Below are 15,605 nucleotides of genomic sequence, written 5' to 3' on the forward strand. Positions count from 1 at the left end.
CATTTCATTGACTTCACCTCCCTTATAAATAAAATCCATTCACATCTACTTAACTACCCGGCCTCGCTTCTGGTTCTTGTAGTTGTCCCGCTTGTTAATTTCTTAGCAAAACTTGCCCATATCTCCGCCTGTAAACCACCTTCCTCCGCCGCTGAATGACTGTCAAACATCCCGTTCTTCACGTTAACTCGGCAATGTCTCATTAGTAGTCGTAGAGTATACGAAGATCGCTGTTACATACACAAGAAAATGGGTTGTTGTGTCAGCAGTGAAGTTTCTTCGATTTCGAAGAGAGACGAGCTCGTGAAAGTGGGATCTAATGAGTCGTCAAAGTTGAAAGCTTTCAGTCACGAGAGTAGAGCGCCTCCACCGTCAGTGGAAGAAGAAACCGTGAAAGAAGTTCTCTCCGAAATCCCCAAAACCACTGTCAAACCGAAACCCGACCCCAATTTCACCACCAACATTAAACAAGAAGTACAAGAAAACAACTTTCTCAATCAGATTCAGAAGCCAGCGGTCTTCACCAAGATCCAAGAAAATCACCAGCTCCAGCAACAGCTGAACAAGAACGTGGCCAAGAAAGAAGAGTTGAAGAATGTGAACGAGGAGAATATGTCTGAAGTGTCTGAAGTTTGTAGCTTGAGCTTCAGCGAGACTGTGTCGACGACAACGAATATCACTGATAGAAGAGAAAATGAAGAAGACCAAGAAGTGATGCAACAACACAGAATGAGGAACAGTAGATCTCCAGCTAAGTTGCCACCGCAAAGGAACCGAGATTTCGGGGTCAGGAAAGACCGAGTTGTGGCTCATTCACCCACCCGAAGATTCGAACAATCACCGGGTAAAAGAAACCCGCCCGGGTCAGTGAGGCTGGTCCAGAGTAGCAGAGAAGAACCGGGTCGGGTTCTGAATCAATCACTAGGAAGAGGAAGGAGAGACCCGGGTGAAAGCTCCGGAAGGAGGTCCAGATCACCGGCTTCAACTAGATCTGCAGCAATGGGTCGGAGCCCATCTGCAAGAAGAACAAACCAGTCTCCGGGTCGGTCCAAGAATGAATCGGGTCAAAATGGTAGCAATAATAATAGTAGAAAAACTGAAAGCCCTAGTAAAATGGAGAACAGGTGGCCGAGTAATAATAATAATAATAATAATTCAAGTACGAATGAGTCACTTGAAAACCCACTTGTCTCCCTAGAATGCTTCATTTTTCTGTAAAGATATGATGAATTTAATAAATTCTACCTACTTCAGTTTTTTTTTTGTTTTTTTTTTTTTACTTGTTGGGTTAGGTTTTGTATTTTATGTGAATTTATGAAGTCAGAGGACAATTTTTTAGCTACTTGGACACGTTATGACATAAGCAATCTTCTCTGCAAAATCGAGGTGAAAGATTGCGTTTATAATTTGAAAGAATGAAATCAAATCAAATTAAACAAAGGGTCCACTGGTGTGTACTGGAATTGGCATAATTTGCAGAGGCTTTGGGGATTCAGCTTTTTTGTTAAGCTGAATAGAAAAAAGTTTACTTTCATGTCAAATTCACCAAAAATTTAATGGGTAACAGAAAAGAGGTGATGATTTTTATTGCCAGTCTTTTATGTCTCGTGACTTTTTGTTTATAGCTGGCTGCCTTACGTTTTGATATGAAAATGTTTTTTTTGGTACTTCTGAAAACACTTTTTTCTGAATAAAATTAAAATTTGATATTGGATGATGAATTGAAATTTGGAGTGTGATGGAGGGAAACAGATGTTGAAGACGTTGATTGGGTATCGAGTGGTCCTAATTTTTGAGTAATTAGCCGTTATTGGTTAATTTTGGACTGTTTCCTTTTCATTTATATATAAACAAAGGATAAATTTGTAAGCTTGTTCAGATGCGATCAAGTGAAGAATCAAGAAGGTTCCAAAATTCAAAGTTCAAAATTTGAGGTGAAGTCATGGTGTTGATAAGACTCTTTTCAATTTTTCACCATATGGGGTGTCGGGTTTGATTGTGGTGAGACATTAAAAGTAATGTTTATACTTACTCTTTTATATCATTTTTATTACACTATAATCAGGGATGGACCCAGGCTCTTTGAGGGTAGGCCCAGGCCTGCCCTCAACTTTAAGAAAAAATTTGAAAAGTTATTTTGAAAGGTGTAAAAAAAAAAAAAAAAAAGTAAACAGTAAAAAATTAAAAGTCAGGTTTTGTTTTTTATATTAAGTTTTCTTCCCCAATTCCCAACTTTCCTTTTACATGCGGATCTAGATTTGGAATGATTGTAATCCATATTTTTATAAACTTTCGTGTACTTTACTTTGTTAGAATTGTGATTAAGCTCAATTTGTGTAGAATATTTTTGTGGATTTGTGGTTGTTGTAAATGATAACTTATTTTTTCCTATGATTTGCATTGAATTTCGATAAGATTTAGGATACTTCTCATACAATTTGGGTCATAATTTACCATTTATTAATTTGTCTTTACAGGCCTAAACAATGATTTTGAGCATAAATTACGTTTTGAACGTAAATTACGTAACTTGAGCTTGGAAACTCAGAATGACTGATTTTGAACTTTGGAAAGCAAGAAGCAGAGCTACAACTTTTATGTTTTGGGTTTTTCTAATTCTGACTGGACAAGGGTGAAAACTTGGCTTGAAGTCGTTAACAGTACATTGGAAACTAAAGAAAAACGTCTTTAGATGTGCTTCAGTATTTCTATCATAACTTGAGTTGTAGACCTCAGATTGTGCTGATTCTTGAACGAGTAGAAAGATAATTTAAAGGGCTACAATCATTGTTTAACACTTTCCATATTCAGACTCTTCATGCTCAAATTTGGCCCGAACAATTCTCGCCGTGGCAAGAAAAAGCTTCACTGCGGCGAAACTGCGTCAGATGTGAAAAATAAAACGACACGTTTGGCTTGCTAGGGCTTTGTCCTTAAGTGAAAGAGGTATAATTAGCACGAAAATGAAAGAAAAGGGGGCTTGGTTCTTCATTTGGAAGGCAGTTCTTGGAAGGAGAAGATTATTGAAGATTTAGGCTTCAAATAGAGAAGATTTCTCCATCTTTTGCTGTTTTTCAATGATGAATCTTGATTCAGTTTGTTTTTGTTATTTTGTTTTGTTTCAGTATGAACTGAGTTGTTTAGCTAGGGTTTGATGTAACATTTATACAATGATTCAAATTTATATGAATTGATTTACTTTTAGTTTAATTTTATGATTGAGTGTTTATCTCTTCGCTTAATGACTTTGGATGTTGATCATTCAAAGTGTGTTATTCAAAATAGACTGAGAAGTGATTTGTGATTGTGCTCTTGGGATAAATACCGTAGATTAAGCAAACGCTAGAGATAGGTTTAGCAATTTATGAAATCTAGATAGAATTTCATAAAGCTTAAAAGACTTTGAACTATTAATTTCATTTGTTGGGTGCGGAAGCTTAAAAAGATGAGAATGTATGTTTTACAACTGGGAATTCCATTTTCAATCAAGGAATTAGAACTTGGGTAATAAATTCTATGATTCGGGTTAGTGTATCTAGGTGAAATCAACACCCTAGCATTTTTTAGCATTTGTTTAATTAGAAGTTGTTGTGTTTGCTTTAATTTCATATCATTCATTTAATTTTCTTAAATTGTATAGTTCGTTAATTTTTCATCAATCCAATTTATTGTTGCTTCAATTAAGACTTAAACTAGAGAAATCGGCACTAGTAACACTATCCTCATGGGAACGATTTCTATTAATCATTTTACTACTTTTTGCGACTAGTGCACTTATTACATTTGCATGTTTGTTAAAAATACGCATCAGTAAACTCTTTTGATTATATTGGATTTAAGTGGATCATTAGATTCTCATGGTTTTTTTATCTCTTTACATTAAAGAGGTTTTTCCACGTAATAATTTTCTTGTGTTTCCTTGTGAATTAGATATTATTTTCTTATGTTTTCACTAGTTGATTGGCAAACAGTGGCGGGGCGAGGGGGCCCCCCCGGGCAAAAATCCTGGGTCCGCCACTGACTATGATGTCTCATATAACCTAACTACATAAATTTTATTATAATATTAAAAATTAAAAATAATTAAAAATTTATGTGGTTATGACATATATCACATCATGATATAATGACTATGGTGTTAGAGAATGATGTAAATATAACATTATTCAGATAACAAATGGACCTGACGTGAGGCACTATTGGGCCAAGTAATTCATTTATAATTATTATTTTATAAAAATAATTTTATTTTGTAAACTTAATTTCTAACAATTTGAAGATATTCAACAAATCAAATGAGGCTTTATATAGTTTTTTCTAATGTTTTGATACCCGGCTCGGCTGGCTAAATCGAGACCCAAGGCCTTCGTTGAGCAAGTTATCATTTTTAACTATTCACCTTAAACCCTAGAATTATAGACGGCAATCGGCGAGCATATGACGGCAATTATGTTGGGGCTTTTGGAAGGGAGTTCTGATGAGTCCAAAGGTGGTGAAGGGAGTGATTTACAGTGAGTGAATAGATTGGAAAAGGCAAAAATCAATCGGCCAAAACAGTGGCCTGTTGCCGACGATTGGTAGATTGAACAGGAGAGGGGTGAGATGGGTTTTGGTCAGGAGACTGAAGGGAGTGTTTTCGTGGTGATGGAGAGTATTGTCGTCGTCAGAAATGTGCCCTATTTGGCTTGGGTTGTCGACACCGACGATGGTATTTGGGGTGTTGCAAGATATCAAACTTGTAGGGACTTAAATGTAATTTTTAAGAGTATTTTTGTTAAATTTCAAACCTTTGAATAGCAGTTTGACTCGCTGGTCAACCTAGGACCTGACCACTTTGCTAGGTTTCACCCTGGGTTGGTTATTAAAGTATTGATTTTTTCATAAATGAATATTCATTTCAATTCACATAAACAAGAACGTATCATATTATTTTATAAATATACATTAATTATCAATGTTTTTATGGACCAAAATTCATGAATGACTATTTATGAATAGATAAAATAAAATGATTAATTTTGATTTATATTTTAGCCAACAACTAACTTGTTGACTGACTGTCCCAAGTCACTACTGAGTGAATATGAATTGAATGAAGTAAAATAGTTTAGTGACTATTGAACAAACAAGGAGCAATGTTTATTGTATTGTCATGTTCGGCATGTTTGTTAAAAGTTGTTCCATTCCATCAGCTTGATCTTGCTTCTGCCAAAGCCATTTTAGCTGCGTAGGCCCAAGTTATGGAAAAAGGGGTGCCTGAAAACTGAAACTTGATTTGTTGATTATCATCGTCAAATCACATGTTTAAGCCTTTTCAATTTAATTTATCTTTACATTTATATTCATATTGAATCATTGCTAGCCTGCATTTATTTACTGTTTCTTCTAACATATCTAAACAAATTGTCTTAATTAGAGGAGTAGCCATGCCTTTAGTGGGTTATCATCCATTATTACTTAGATGTTGGCAGATATTTTCCCAAGTGAATAAACATAATGCTCCTCAAAAGTTATCCTGTTAAGTTAAGCACCCCAATTAAGCTTCATAATGAGAGTTTTGAGTTCAATTCTTCTGCATCAATTTTCTTTCACCAAGCAACTGAGAAGATGTGAACTCAATCAGAATTATACTCCACAATTTCATTTTTTTTACATGTAGAGTGATCCATTTGATGGCTCCAGAAGACCATAATTATGCAACCGCATACTGGAAAATTTTTGAACATATAGCTGACTCTAGGTGGAAGCCTGGTTCTGTTTCAGACATGCCACCCATCAATAACTAATGCTATGTACAAAACATAAATAGCACAAGGGTGAAAAAGTTGAAAAAAGGCAACACCTAGTGCATATCCAACATCCTTGCTTGTCTTCACAAATAGTTTTCCTTTAGTCATCAGGAATATGACTTGAAATGTAGCATGCAGCCGTTTCTCGGGTATTAGTCTTCTTGTATAGAGCTTGAGTTTGAATTTGAGTTAATGGTGGAATTGGACAAAGGGTGATGTTGATGGTGTGGCCAAGAAATGCGTTCTGGAGGGCAAGGGACTGGAGCGGGGTGCGCAATGAAAGTAGGGATGTCATCTCCAGGCATCAACACAGAAACACCATTGGCATATACAGTCATCTGCAAACACAACATTTAGACAAGCTTAAAATCAGAATGGCAGAATGTGGTTTTGCAAACCTGCATCAGAAATGACAATCATAAAACCAAAAGCTACTATCATCAGTTTTACGAAAATTATCATATTGATAAAACCAAAGATGTATCTGAAACTTTTAAAATCAAAAACAGGATATGACAAGCACTTGTAACTGATATTCTGCATCTATGTTTATAGCTATATGAGGAATGCAGTTTAGGTGAAATGAGGTGATTTGCAATTTAGAAAACTAAATGCCGAGGCACTAGCCGAGGCAGAATCTCTATAGCTTTTCTTTAAATCAAACAAACTGTAATATCAAGAACATGCAAGTGGCCAGTCATTTTTTGGTCACCACAGATGACTGATAGTTGGAAAAGTTTGGAGCACAGAACAAATCCATTTTGAGCTCCTCCTGCAGCTCAAATGCAGAATAATTTTAAGAGGTACAATAGCCAAATTTGCTTGTTTTGTGAGGTTAAGGCCATTTAAAACAAAAAACTCTGTCATATAGATCAAATATGGCTAGAACGAGTTTGGTACTAAATTATTTAAAACTGTTCCTCATAGGAAGCTGACATATTAAGGCACTGAATTGGAGGTTCACCAACTATAAGGCAAAGATTAAATGGATAAATTTTGTCTTTATGATGCAGAACTAAGCATAATTAAATGTCCTAGGATCCTCTGAGAAGATAAGCTTACCATGTGATCACATAAAATAAACAACACAAGGAAATAACAACAAATAAACAAGGAAAAAATGAAGGTAAATTGAAGCACATGGTAGTGTTTCCATACTGCCTTATTTTTATTGTTTCTTTTAATGTTTGACTTGGTAGACAAGGTAACAACATTATCCCTCACAAGGTATATAAATTCTATTTTTATAGTGGACAGAATATAAGCAGCCCAGAGAATCAAACAATACTTATGGGGACAACGCAGTATAGAAATACAACTAAACTAAGCATAATTTACGACTTGCATAAGAACAGGAATGTTGATCTAAGTTAATTGAAACCTACACACAAGGTTGGACAGCAGTAAAAAACTATACATTAACCTACTCAAACTCAAGACTCTCAGTTCAGTTGTTGGCCTGGGGCATGTTAGTATATCACAGGTTCCACCTAAATTTCTATGCTTTTTGCTGAAATTCCTAAGATTGCCACTGGACCAATAAGTTTCTGCATATCACATCAACCGATTTTGCTTTGTTTATGGACATAGTGGAGCCAATCTCTTTGAAGAGAATTGGTCCACAGATGAAACTAATGAAAAACTTCAAACACCAAACTGAAAAAATGCAGTGTTCCTGAACTGGTAATCCACCAACGCTTTTAGGGAACATCCGGTCCGAGTTGAGAGTCCATTAGACATGGGTCACAAATTCGCACAGCAAGTGCAGTGCGTCAAGTGATTTAGACCTATCAGCAGACGGCTCACAGTGGCATCCTTAAAAGCTGACAATCAGTTTGATGATATGATTTAATAACATCTGAACTGAAAAATTTCCCTCAAGCTTTCAGTTCTAAATAAGCATTTGATGAACTCATAAAAGTCGAGAAGGTTTCCTTATTGGCTTAATACCCCACAGTAAAGTTAGCCCTCGTATTTAACAGTAATGTTGGATTAGTAGGTGGGGGCTGTGGGGTTTCTTGTTTCTCAAAAGTTAAGGCACATGGTAGACAACAGATGTGTTGAATTATGCAGGACCCTCATAGGATCCTCCAAAACAAATTAGCCTATAATCAACTAGTTTATCTTTCATCATAATGTAGCATAACCACATAAATCACATTACAAAAATATCTATACTCCATGGATTTGTATGCTTAAAATGAATCTGGTTAGAAGCATAACTGATTAAGAAAATAAGAAGACAAGGACTTCCCCACAAAGAGAACCTGTCTCGGACCCCTGGCACTGGGCATGCGATTGCAACATAGTCGTTGGTGATGAGACAGATAGCCACCATGTAAAGTGGTGGGTCTAAACAACAAGAAGTACAACTAGTCCTAAGACTCATTGGTTTGGCACCAAACATTCAACAGACAACTTCACAGATATGGCAATGCCTAATAATTAATTATAACTACAAATTACACTGCTCTGGAATGATGAAAACAACTTAAGAACGAAAATTCTACTAAGTTATTCTGGAAATTCAGTTATTTGGTCATGGGAAAAAGAAAGAGAAGAAAATACAACGGATAAGATGTGTACTGCCACAGGACTTATCTTTTTTACCTGTCTGCATTGACAAAGTCTCTGTTGTAAATAGCAATTTTGTGAAGAAATGAAACAATGAAAGCTCAAAATACTCAAAACAACAAGGAAAATCTTTGAACTATGACAAAAGAAAATTTCCAGATGACAACCAAAATGGAGGAAAATCAATGAGAATCCAATCATAAAAGACTTTACTTGATAGATGAACAGGAGCCTTTGTTACAGTGGGAACCAACACCACTCTGAAAAATCCTGAAGCCAATCAATTCAACACTAAAATGCATTCATTACCGTAAAATAACCCAACAAAAAGAAACACCTTTAGTATTATTAAGGAAGAAACAAGGACATTTATAAGCTGAAGAACTCAACATGCAAAACTTAAAATTGAAAGCGAAGGGAGAAATGAGTAGATTTACTTTGGGTGATGGGTAGCCAAGCTTGGGATTGAAGGGCAACTGGGATTCAAGATCACCATGCGTGTGGTTACCAGTAGGTGAAGTGGGTCGAAGGAATCTTTCAAAAATGGCCATGACCAAGAACATAGAGATGAGAATAGCAGTAGCTACAAAACCAAACGACACCGCATTAACGGAGTTGTCGAAGTGTCTCCAGTGATCCTCTCTCTGCACGTTGTTCAATGGCGCTCCTATTGGCGCCCATGCACTGAAACTGTAGTTGTAGATATGGTAGCTATTCTCTCCACCTCCCATTTTTAATTAGGCCAAGTTTACGTGTGCTTTCTTTTCTTGTTCATGGCAGTGCCACTGCGAAAAAGAGTAAGAGAGAGAGATGAATGTTCCAAGTTTTAAGGTTATGGCGGTACTTAAGGCTTTTCTACACTTAAAACTCTAAAAAGAGAGAGAAGGGGTGTGCACTTTGGATATTTTTACAGGACGGTGACCTGATGGAGGAACAAAAATAATGAGCTTTGGAATTTGGAGAATTTTTTTTTTTTTTTTCAAGTGTTTTTCTCTTTTGTCTTGTTTACTGAAGAAAATTGGAAAACGGGTTTATGGGTTTTGGCAATTGAAAACCTTGAAATTGACTTCTCAGGTTTTTTATTTTTTATTTTCTAGTTAATCAAGACATGAAATGGAGAGCTTGGGACTTCAATCTAAGTTTATAGGTATTAGGTGAAGGCATTTAAGATTCTATATTATTGTCCAAACATCTTACGTTAAATAAATTATATTAACCTTTTTTGGGGGTCTGAATAAGATGGTCCATTTGCAAAAGTTTTTTTGAAAATAGTTTTATTCTAAAATTTCGACTCCCTTTAGACCAAATTATCATTTTTTTTTTTAACTAAAACCCCAATTGATAGAAACTCTATCAGTTTTCTATTAGATAGTTTGAAGTTTGAAGGATGTGTTTCTTTTATTATTTTGGATATGATTTTTGAAAAAGTAAGAGTGAGATGGTTATTACAAGGTAGGATTTGAAAACTAATAAAACACATTTTTAGGTTTGTTAATTTACTAAACATCCCTATAACAAAATATTAAAATTAACAAAAACATCTTCACTCACCCATTAAATACTGGCAGCCCGTCGGAGTCGTTGTATCGGCACACGACCGGCTAGATCTGGCCTGTTATGCGTCAATATGGCCTTTCCGACCAGATCTGGCTGCGTTTGGTTGTCAATAATAACCAAAGATATGAACATCGTTGATGGTCAACAACCAGTTACGGTCAAAGATCTGGCCAACAACGGCCAGATCTTTACTCGTAGATCTAGTTGGAAAAGCTAGATTGACGCAATACTAGCCAGATCTAACTAATAGTGCGCCATTATATCAAATTTTGACCACTTTCCGGTAGTGGTGGCCAGAATCTAGCAAATGTGGGTGGGTAGGGGTATTTTATCAATTTCTAAATTTTTTTGGGGGCTATTTAGTTAAATTAAAAAACTTAGGGGGTTTAAAAAATTGAATAAAATAGAATAGAATTTTCATAATATATAAACAAATGTGTATTTTGGGTAGGATAGGGATAAGATAGTGCAAAAATACTGAAACAAACACACCCCAATGAATTTTTAGTTAAAAAGGAGTAATTTGGTATAATGGGCAGTGTTTAAAACCTAATTCGGGATGAAACCTAGCACAGTGGTCAGGTCCCGGAATGATCTAGTGAATCGGTTTGAACAATGGATCAAACCCGTGATGTCAGCATGTTCAAAGGTTTGAAATCTAGCAAAAATACCCCTAAAAATTACACATAAGTCCCTACATGTTTGAAATCTTACAAAAACACCCCAAATTACATCGTTGACATTGAAAACCCAAGCCAAATAGGGCTTGTTTCCGTTGTTGACAACACACCCCCATCACCACGAAAACTCTCCCCTCAACCTCCTGACCAAAACTCATCTCACCTCATTCCCATTCGCCTCGCTAATCGGCAACAATAGCAGGATGTTGGCACCGATCAATTTTTGCGATTTTTAATTGTTTCACTCACCGAAAAATCATCTTCATCGCCACCTTTTGACTCACCGACCCTTTCTCTTCAAAAGCTCTAACATCCCAGCCACCAATTGTTTGCCGATTGTTGTCCTAATCTTTAGGGTTTGCTATGAATAGTCAAAACTGGTAACCGACTCGGTGAAGGTCCCAATTCCCAGTTGAACCAGTTCAACTAGCTAGCTCGGGCTAGGTTTTAAAACACAGATAATGGGTGCTAAAATTTTAGAATAGAACTATTTTATAAGAGACATATAGAAACAAACTATTTATCAATTGAGACCCTCAAAATGGGTTATTTAATATAATTTCCTTTTTTTGAGGGATAAATTTCGTCTACTTCAGGTTTCTACTTTAATAAACATGTGAATTTAGTAGATTATTATATAATATTTGACAATGTTATTTATTTAATTTGTTAAAGAAGATGATTTGATGAAATTGTGGCTCAATTATTCAAGCTTTATATCCAAATAATATGAAAAAACTTGATACCACTTTAGTAGGACAATTTCACAATCATGGATAACATTTTTATAACTTTATGAACCCCTTTACATATACAACGTTTTACATTAAAGATGTGAGCTCCCTATCCAGTAATGCAACCATTCAACAATCAGGCCCAAACAATAATATTTTTCTTTTTTGATGAATTTTATTCTTAAATCATATAATTAAGCAAGGTTTTTTTAATAAAAATTAATTGCCATGCCAGCTACAAAATTTTGCTTTTATGTTAGTTGTTGCACTTAAAGGACCAGCCCAATAAGATGCGTACCTAATTTGGTCTGTGTTTTTATCTTTAATATTTTATCAAACAAAATTAAAGAAAAATCTAATTGATTTGATCACTTAAATGAACTAATTTTGTTAATTATATCTATATACTATTGATAATAGATTTACAAATAAAATCTTAAATCTAATTCATGATTACGTGTTGTCCAGCTAAGCAGTAAGTGGTCCTACTTGGCGTCCACATAATTGAATTACGGATGCTTCTTATTCAATCTTGTTAGTATAATTGAGTGCAATTGTGCAAAGATTAGCCAGCTAGACAACTCTGAGCTCACCTTTTTTTAAATTTATTACATCCACACGATCATTTAAGAAATTAAATTTTGATTTTAGTTATAGGTTTTGATATCCTCCAATAATAAAAATCTTTTTAAGATTTCAAAAATAACAAAAATCCCCCAATTAGTAGTTATAATATAATGAGTTAATAAATATTTACAAAATTACTTCTTTATTATTTATTGTAATGACATTTATAAATTTTTTTTATATGATTATACTTAAGGGGGATTTTATTTATAAACCCTTTTACTTAATTAAAGGTAGATACAAAATATTTGAAACCATCCAGTAAAAATATGTTGCAATAATATAGGTGTATATATGCACTTTATATTAAATTCATTTTACATACTATTAATGATATTATTTTAAATTTTTTTAAGGGAGGGTTTTTATAAAAAATTAACGCATTTCTTATCAAAAGAAAAATATTTTATTATTTGAAAAAATTCACATATAATTAGATCAATCATCCGTAAATGAAAAAAGAAATTGATTTAAAATTTGAAAATTTTAGTTACTAAAAAATATATTTATTTATAGACAAATGACAACACCCTTTACGTTACAAAAGATGGACGGTGAGATTATATTCATCAAACCCCACATGCAGTATGTCGGGATATGTGCCCGTGTTTCCCCAACCACTCGAACCCTCATGGTCACTACCTATACCCTGTTTCCACGTGTCACTTCCACTTCTCTTTCTTACCCTCCAGCCACGTGGCTCGATCTGAGATGGTCGGTATTTCCCAAAAACAAAAAAAAAAAAAAAAGAAACAAAACACTAAAGCAAAAGCTTCACTCTCTCTTACCCAACATATCAACTTCCTTTGTCGGCTTTTTCAGCTTCGTACCAACACTCAGACATGTAAATCTCGAGATTGTTCCCAAAATCATAGCAGCCATGATGCTTTCTGAATTCCGGTTAAACCAGAGCCGTTTGATTTGGAGTTGTTGATTAGTCAAAGTCAAAATGTGTTTAAGTCGGGTAGATTAAGCGTGCGTGTGTATAGTGTCACACGTGCGATTGGGCTTGCTTGTGGAGGTGGAGAAATTGACTAGGATTTGAAGTTGAAGAGAAAAGGTGTCATGACATGAATGTCAGGGGGCCCGTGGTGCCTCAGGCTCAGGGTCACGTGAAGGGATCTGTTTTCTAGGGTTCTTGTGTTTTTGGTGTCAAACTTTCTCTTCTTTTGATGGCGGAGGCGGTGAAAGGTTGTTCTTACGGTTGACCACTTGATGGGTTGGAACTTGGACGACATGAAATTGGGCTCTCTTTTGGCCTCTTTTCGGCCTATGCTTATTATATTCCAGTGGACCATGTTGGGCTCATCTGTCATTTTTATAGGGCCCAATAAGGAAGCAACATCATTTGTCGACGGGGAATGATTTTTAGCCCCACCATTTCATTTTTTAGCCTCCATCTTCTTCTTCTTCTTCTATACTTTTATATTTGTAATTAGCAATAAATTAAAAGAAATTTATATCAATCAGAATTCAACTTCACAAATAAATTAAAGCTCACGGTAACACAACAATCATTTGATCTTTTTGAGAGTTTGATTTGTTACGAATTGCATCGTTAAAATGGAAAATCAATTATATAAGCAAGGCTAAAACTTGAATCAAATAAGGTGTTTATGTTAGGTTTTGGAGCATTTTTAGAGTTTATAAAAACATGGTTTGCTCCCTGCATTGAAAGAAAATAATGAATATTGGAAGAGATAAAATATGGAGACTTGTGTTTGTTGATTAACTATGAGCAAATTTAGAAGGTGATAAAGAGATGGAGTAGCTGCAGTTGATGGATAAACAATTAAACATAATATAGAAATTAATCACATTGATTGAAAGTAGGGAAGCAGGACATAATTAAGGATGCTCACTGCCTTCTTTCCACATTTGGGCAAACATTATTAATACTACTTTGCTTCTTTTTTTCATTTTGATTTCGTGTGGCAATGGCAACCCCATATCCTTCTCTTTAGGTCACAACTTTTTTATTCTATCTTTATTTTTAAGTAAAGTCACAACTTTCAGTTTCAACCCAAATGGGCATTTTGTGGTAAACATTAAAACACACAGCAAGATTGCCATGTTTAATATATAATGGAAGTTCAAAGTTTTTTTTACAAGATTTTATTTGGCCTCCAAAATTACCAGGGATTGTTAGATTATGCAATCTATTCGAGCATCCAACCAAAACATCTGTGATTGATACTTGTAAAAATCAAGAACACATGTTAAGACTTAAGACAACACTATATTTTGGTGGTTTATAAGAGTTGAACAACACAACAATGGCTGCAAAGTTCTTTCTCTCCATCTTCCACCATAGGCTCAAAGCTTCTCCATGCATCGCTTGTGGCTGTAGTGTCAAAAATATGCACCATTGAAACTGTTTGTGAATACTCCCCAGCGATCCGATAGCCTGCAAGGAAGTATAAATGAGTCCCAATTGGTGCTATGGTTAAGTAGTGCCGTTGGATTGGTCCCCAATCTTCCCTATGGGTTGTGAAAATTGGTGAATTGAGTGTTTGAAGGCAAGATCCATCAACTTCATTCCACATATTAAGATTTCCATCATAAGCCTCAATGTGACCTTTCCATACTTTCAAGCAATCCCCGGAGCTAAATAGCCTATTATCCACCTCAACAATTTGATTAGGTGGTACATCCAATTGCCACATCCCCGCCACAAAGTCCCATTTTCCTGCTTGCGTGTCAAACACCTCAGCTGAGCTACGTTCTGTAAACCAAACCAGACCATCCGAGTCAGCTCTCTCGGCAAATCCCCCGACCACGTAGATTTTACCCTGCCATGTCACCCCAACACATTTGTACCTCAATGTTTTCATGTTAGGCAAAGAAGTCCATTCATCAAGTGTAGGATCATAAACTTCTGCAGATGAAATTCCCCGAGCACTAAACAAATTGGACTTCCCTCCTGCTACATAAATTTTGTTGTCACATACAACACAAGCAAAATCATAACGTGGTACAACTAATGTTGCACATTTAGACCATTCATTTGATTGAACATTGTAACGAAGTACTAATGATAAAACCTCATCATCAACATCTACAAATTCATTGCATTTACCCGAAGCTCTCTCCTTGTGGCACAAACGACCACCAATTACATAAATCGAGTCACCTAGTGAAACCATCGAAAAGCCCTTCAAAATATGATTCTCAGTAATGTAAGGTATGTAGCTAATGTGAGTCCATGTGTTGTTAGACGGAGTATAGCACTCTATCCAATTAGAAATGTTTGATCTTGGCCATGACTCCTTTAGGCAAAATGAGGCATAGACTTGATGGCCGGAATAGTTTTGTTCTGGTGAAGGCGGTGGTGTTGTCGGGCGTGATGGGGAGGGGAGAGAACCCATTGAAGTCGTAGGGAGGATGGTAGTTGTTATTGTATGGTTTGAATTGATGTCAAATGGGAAATTTAATGTAGTTCACTAGGGATGGTTTAAGGAAGGGTAGCGGATAATACAACAAAAGGAGAATTGTGAGCATCGACAAGGAATTGGGCATGTTGTCGATCAAAACTAGAGTAGTTTTCTTGTTCATGTTGTTGATATAATAGACTAATTAATTAAGGTATGTTTCAATTTGTCTATTGCCTTGTCCAATTTATTCCTGCTATAATGAAGATTTGC

The 15,605-nt window shown here is 35.5% G+C and overlaps 3 protein-coding genes across 3 annotated transcripts; 1 reads left to right on the top strand and 2 right to left on the bottom strand.

Moving 5' to 3' along the window:
- Positions 1-249: 249 nt before the first annotated feature.
- Positions 250-1,218, top strand: LOC116106379 (myb-like protein D). The gene has a single exon (XM_031392740.1). It carries the CDS (start codon positions 250-252, stop codon positions 1,216-1,218), a length of 969 nt encoding a protein of 322 aa, XP_031248600.1.
- Positions 1,219-5,666: 4,448 nt separating this feature from the next.
- LOC116105717 lies at positions 5,667-9,199 on the bottom strand. Its single transcript, XM_031392128.1, has 2 exons — positions 8,801-9,199; positions 5,667-6,127 (listed from the first exon to the last, which is right to left on the bottom strand). The coding sequence occupies exons 1-2, from the start codon at positions 9,092-9,094 to the stop codon at positions 5,942-5,944; spliced, it is 480 nt and encodes a 159-aa protein (XP_031247988.1). The 5' UTR covers positions 9,095-9,199; the 3' UTR covers positions 5,667-5,941.
- A 4,890-nt stretch (positions 9,200-14,089) lies between these two features.
- LOC116106386 (kelch-like protein 8) lies at positions 14,090-15,329 on the bottom strand. The gene has a single exon (XM_031392751.1). The coding sequence runs from the start codon at positions 15,327-15,329 to the stop codon at positions 14,214-14,216; it is 1,116 nt and encodes a 371-aa protein (XP_031248611.1). The 3' UTR covers positions 14,090-14,213.
- Between the last annotated feature and the right edge of the window lie 276 nt (positions 15,330-15,605).

This window comes from Pistacia vera, unplaced genomic scaffold, assembly GCF_008641045.1.
Source record: "Pistacia vera cultivar Batoury unplaced genomic scaffold, PisVer_v2 Contig117, whole genome shotgun sequence".
Classification (NCBI taxonomy): Eukaryota; Viridiplantae; Streptophyta; class Magnoliopsida; order Sapindales; family Anacardiaceae; genus Pistacia; species Pistacia vera.

What these genes read in the sequence shown, in the direction of transcription:
- LOC116106386 (XM_031392751.1), bottom strand. Translation starts at nt 15,329, where the DNA reads ATGGGTTCTCTCCCCTCCCCATCACGCCCGACAACACCACCGCCTTCA.
- LOC116105717 (XM_031392128.1), bottom strand. Translation starts at nt 9,094, where the DNA reads ATGGGAGGTGGAGAGAATAGCTACCATATCTACAACTACAGTTTCAGT. An exon ending in TTGGCTACCCATCACCCAAA is followed by an intron (nt 6,128 to 8,800) that starts GTAAATCTACTC and finishes TTGTGTTTGCAG; the next exon opens with ATGACTGTATATGCCAATGG.
- LOC116106379 (XM_031392740.1), top strand. Translation starts at nt 250, where the DNA reads ATGGGTTGTTGTGTCAGCAGTGAAGTTTCTTCGATTTCGAAGAGAGAC.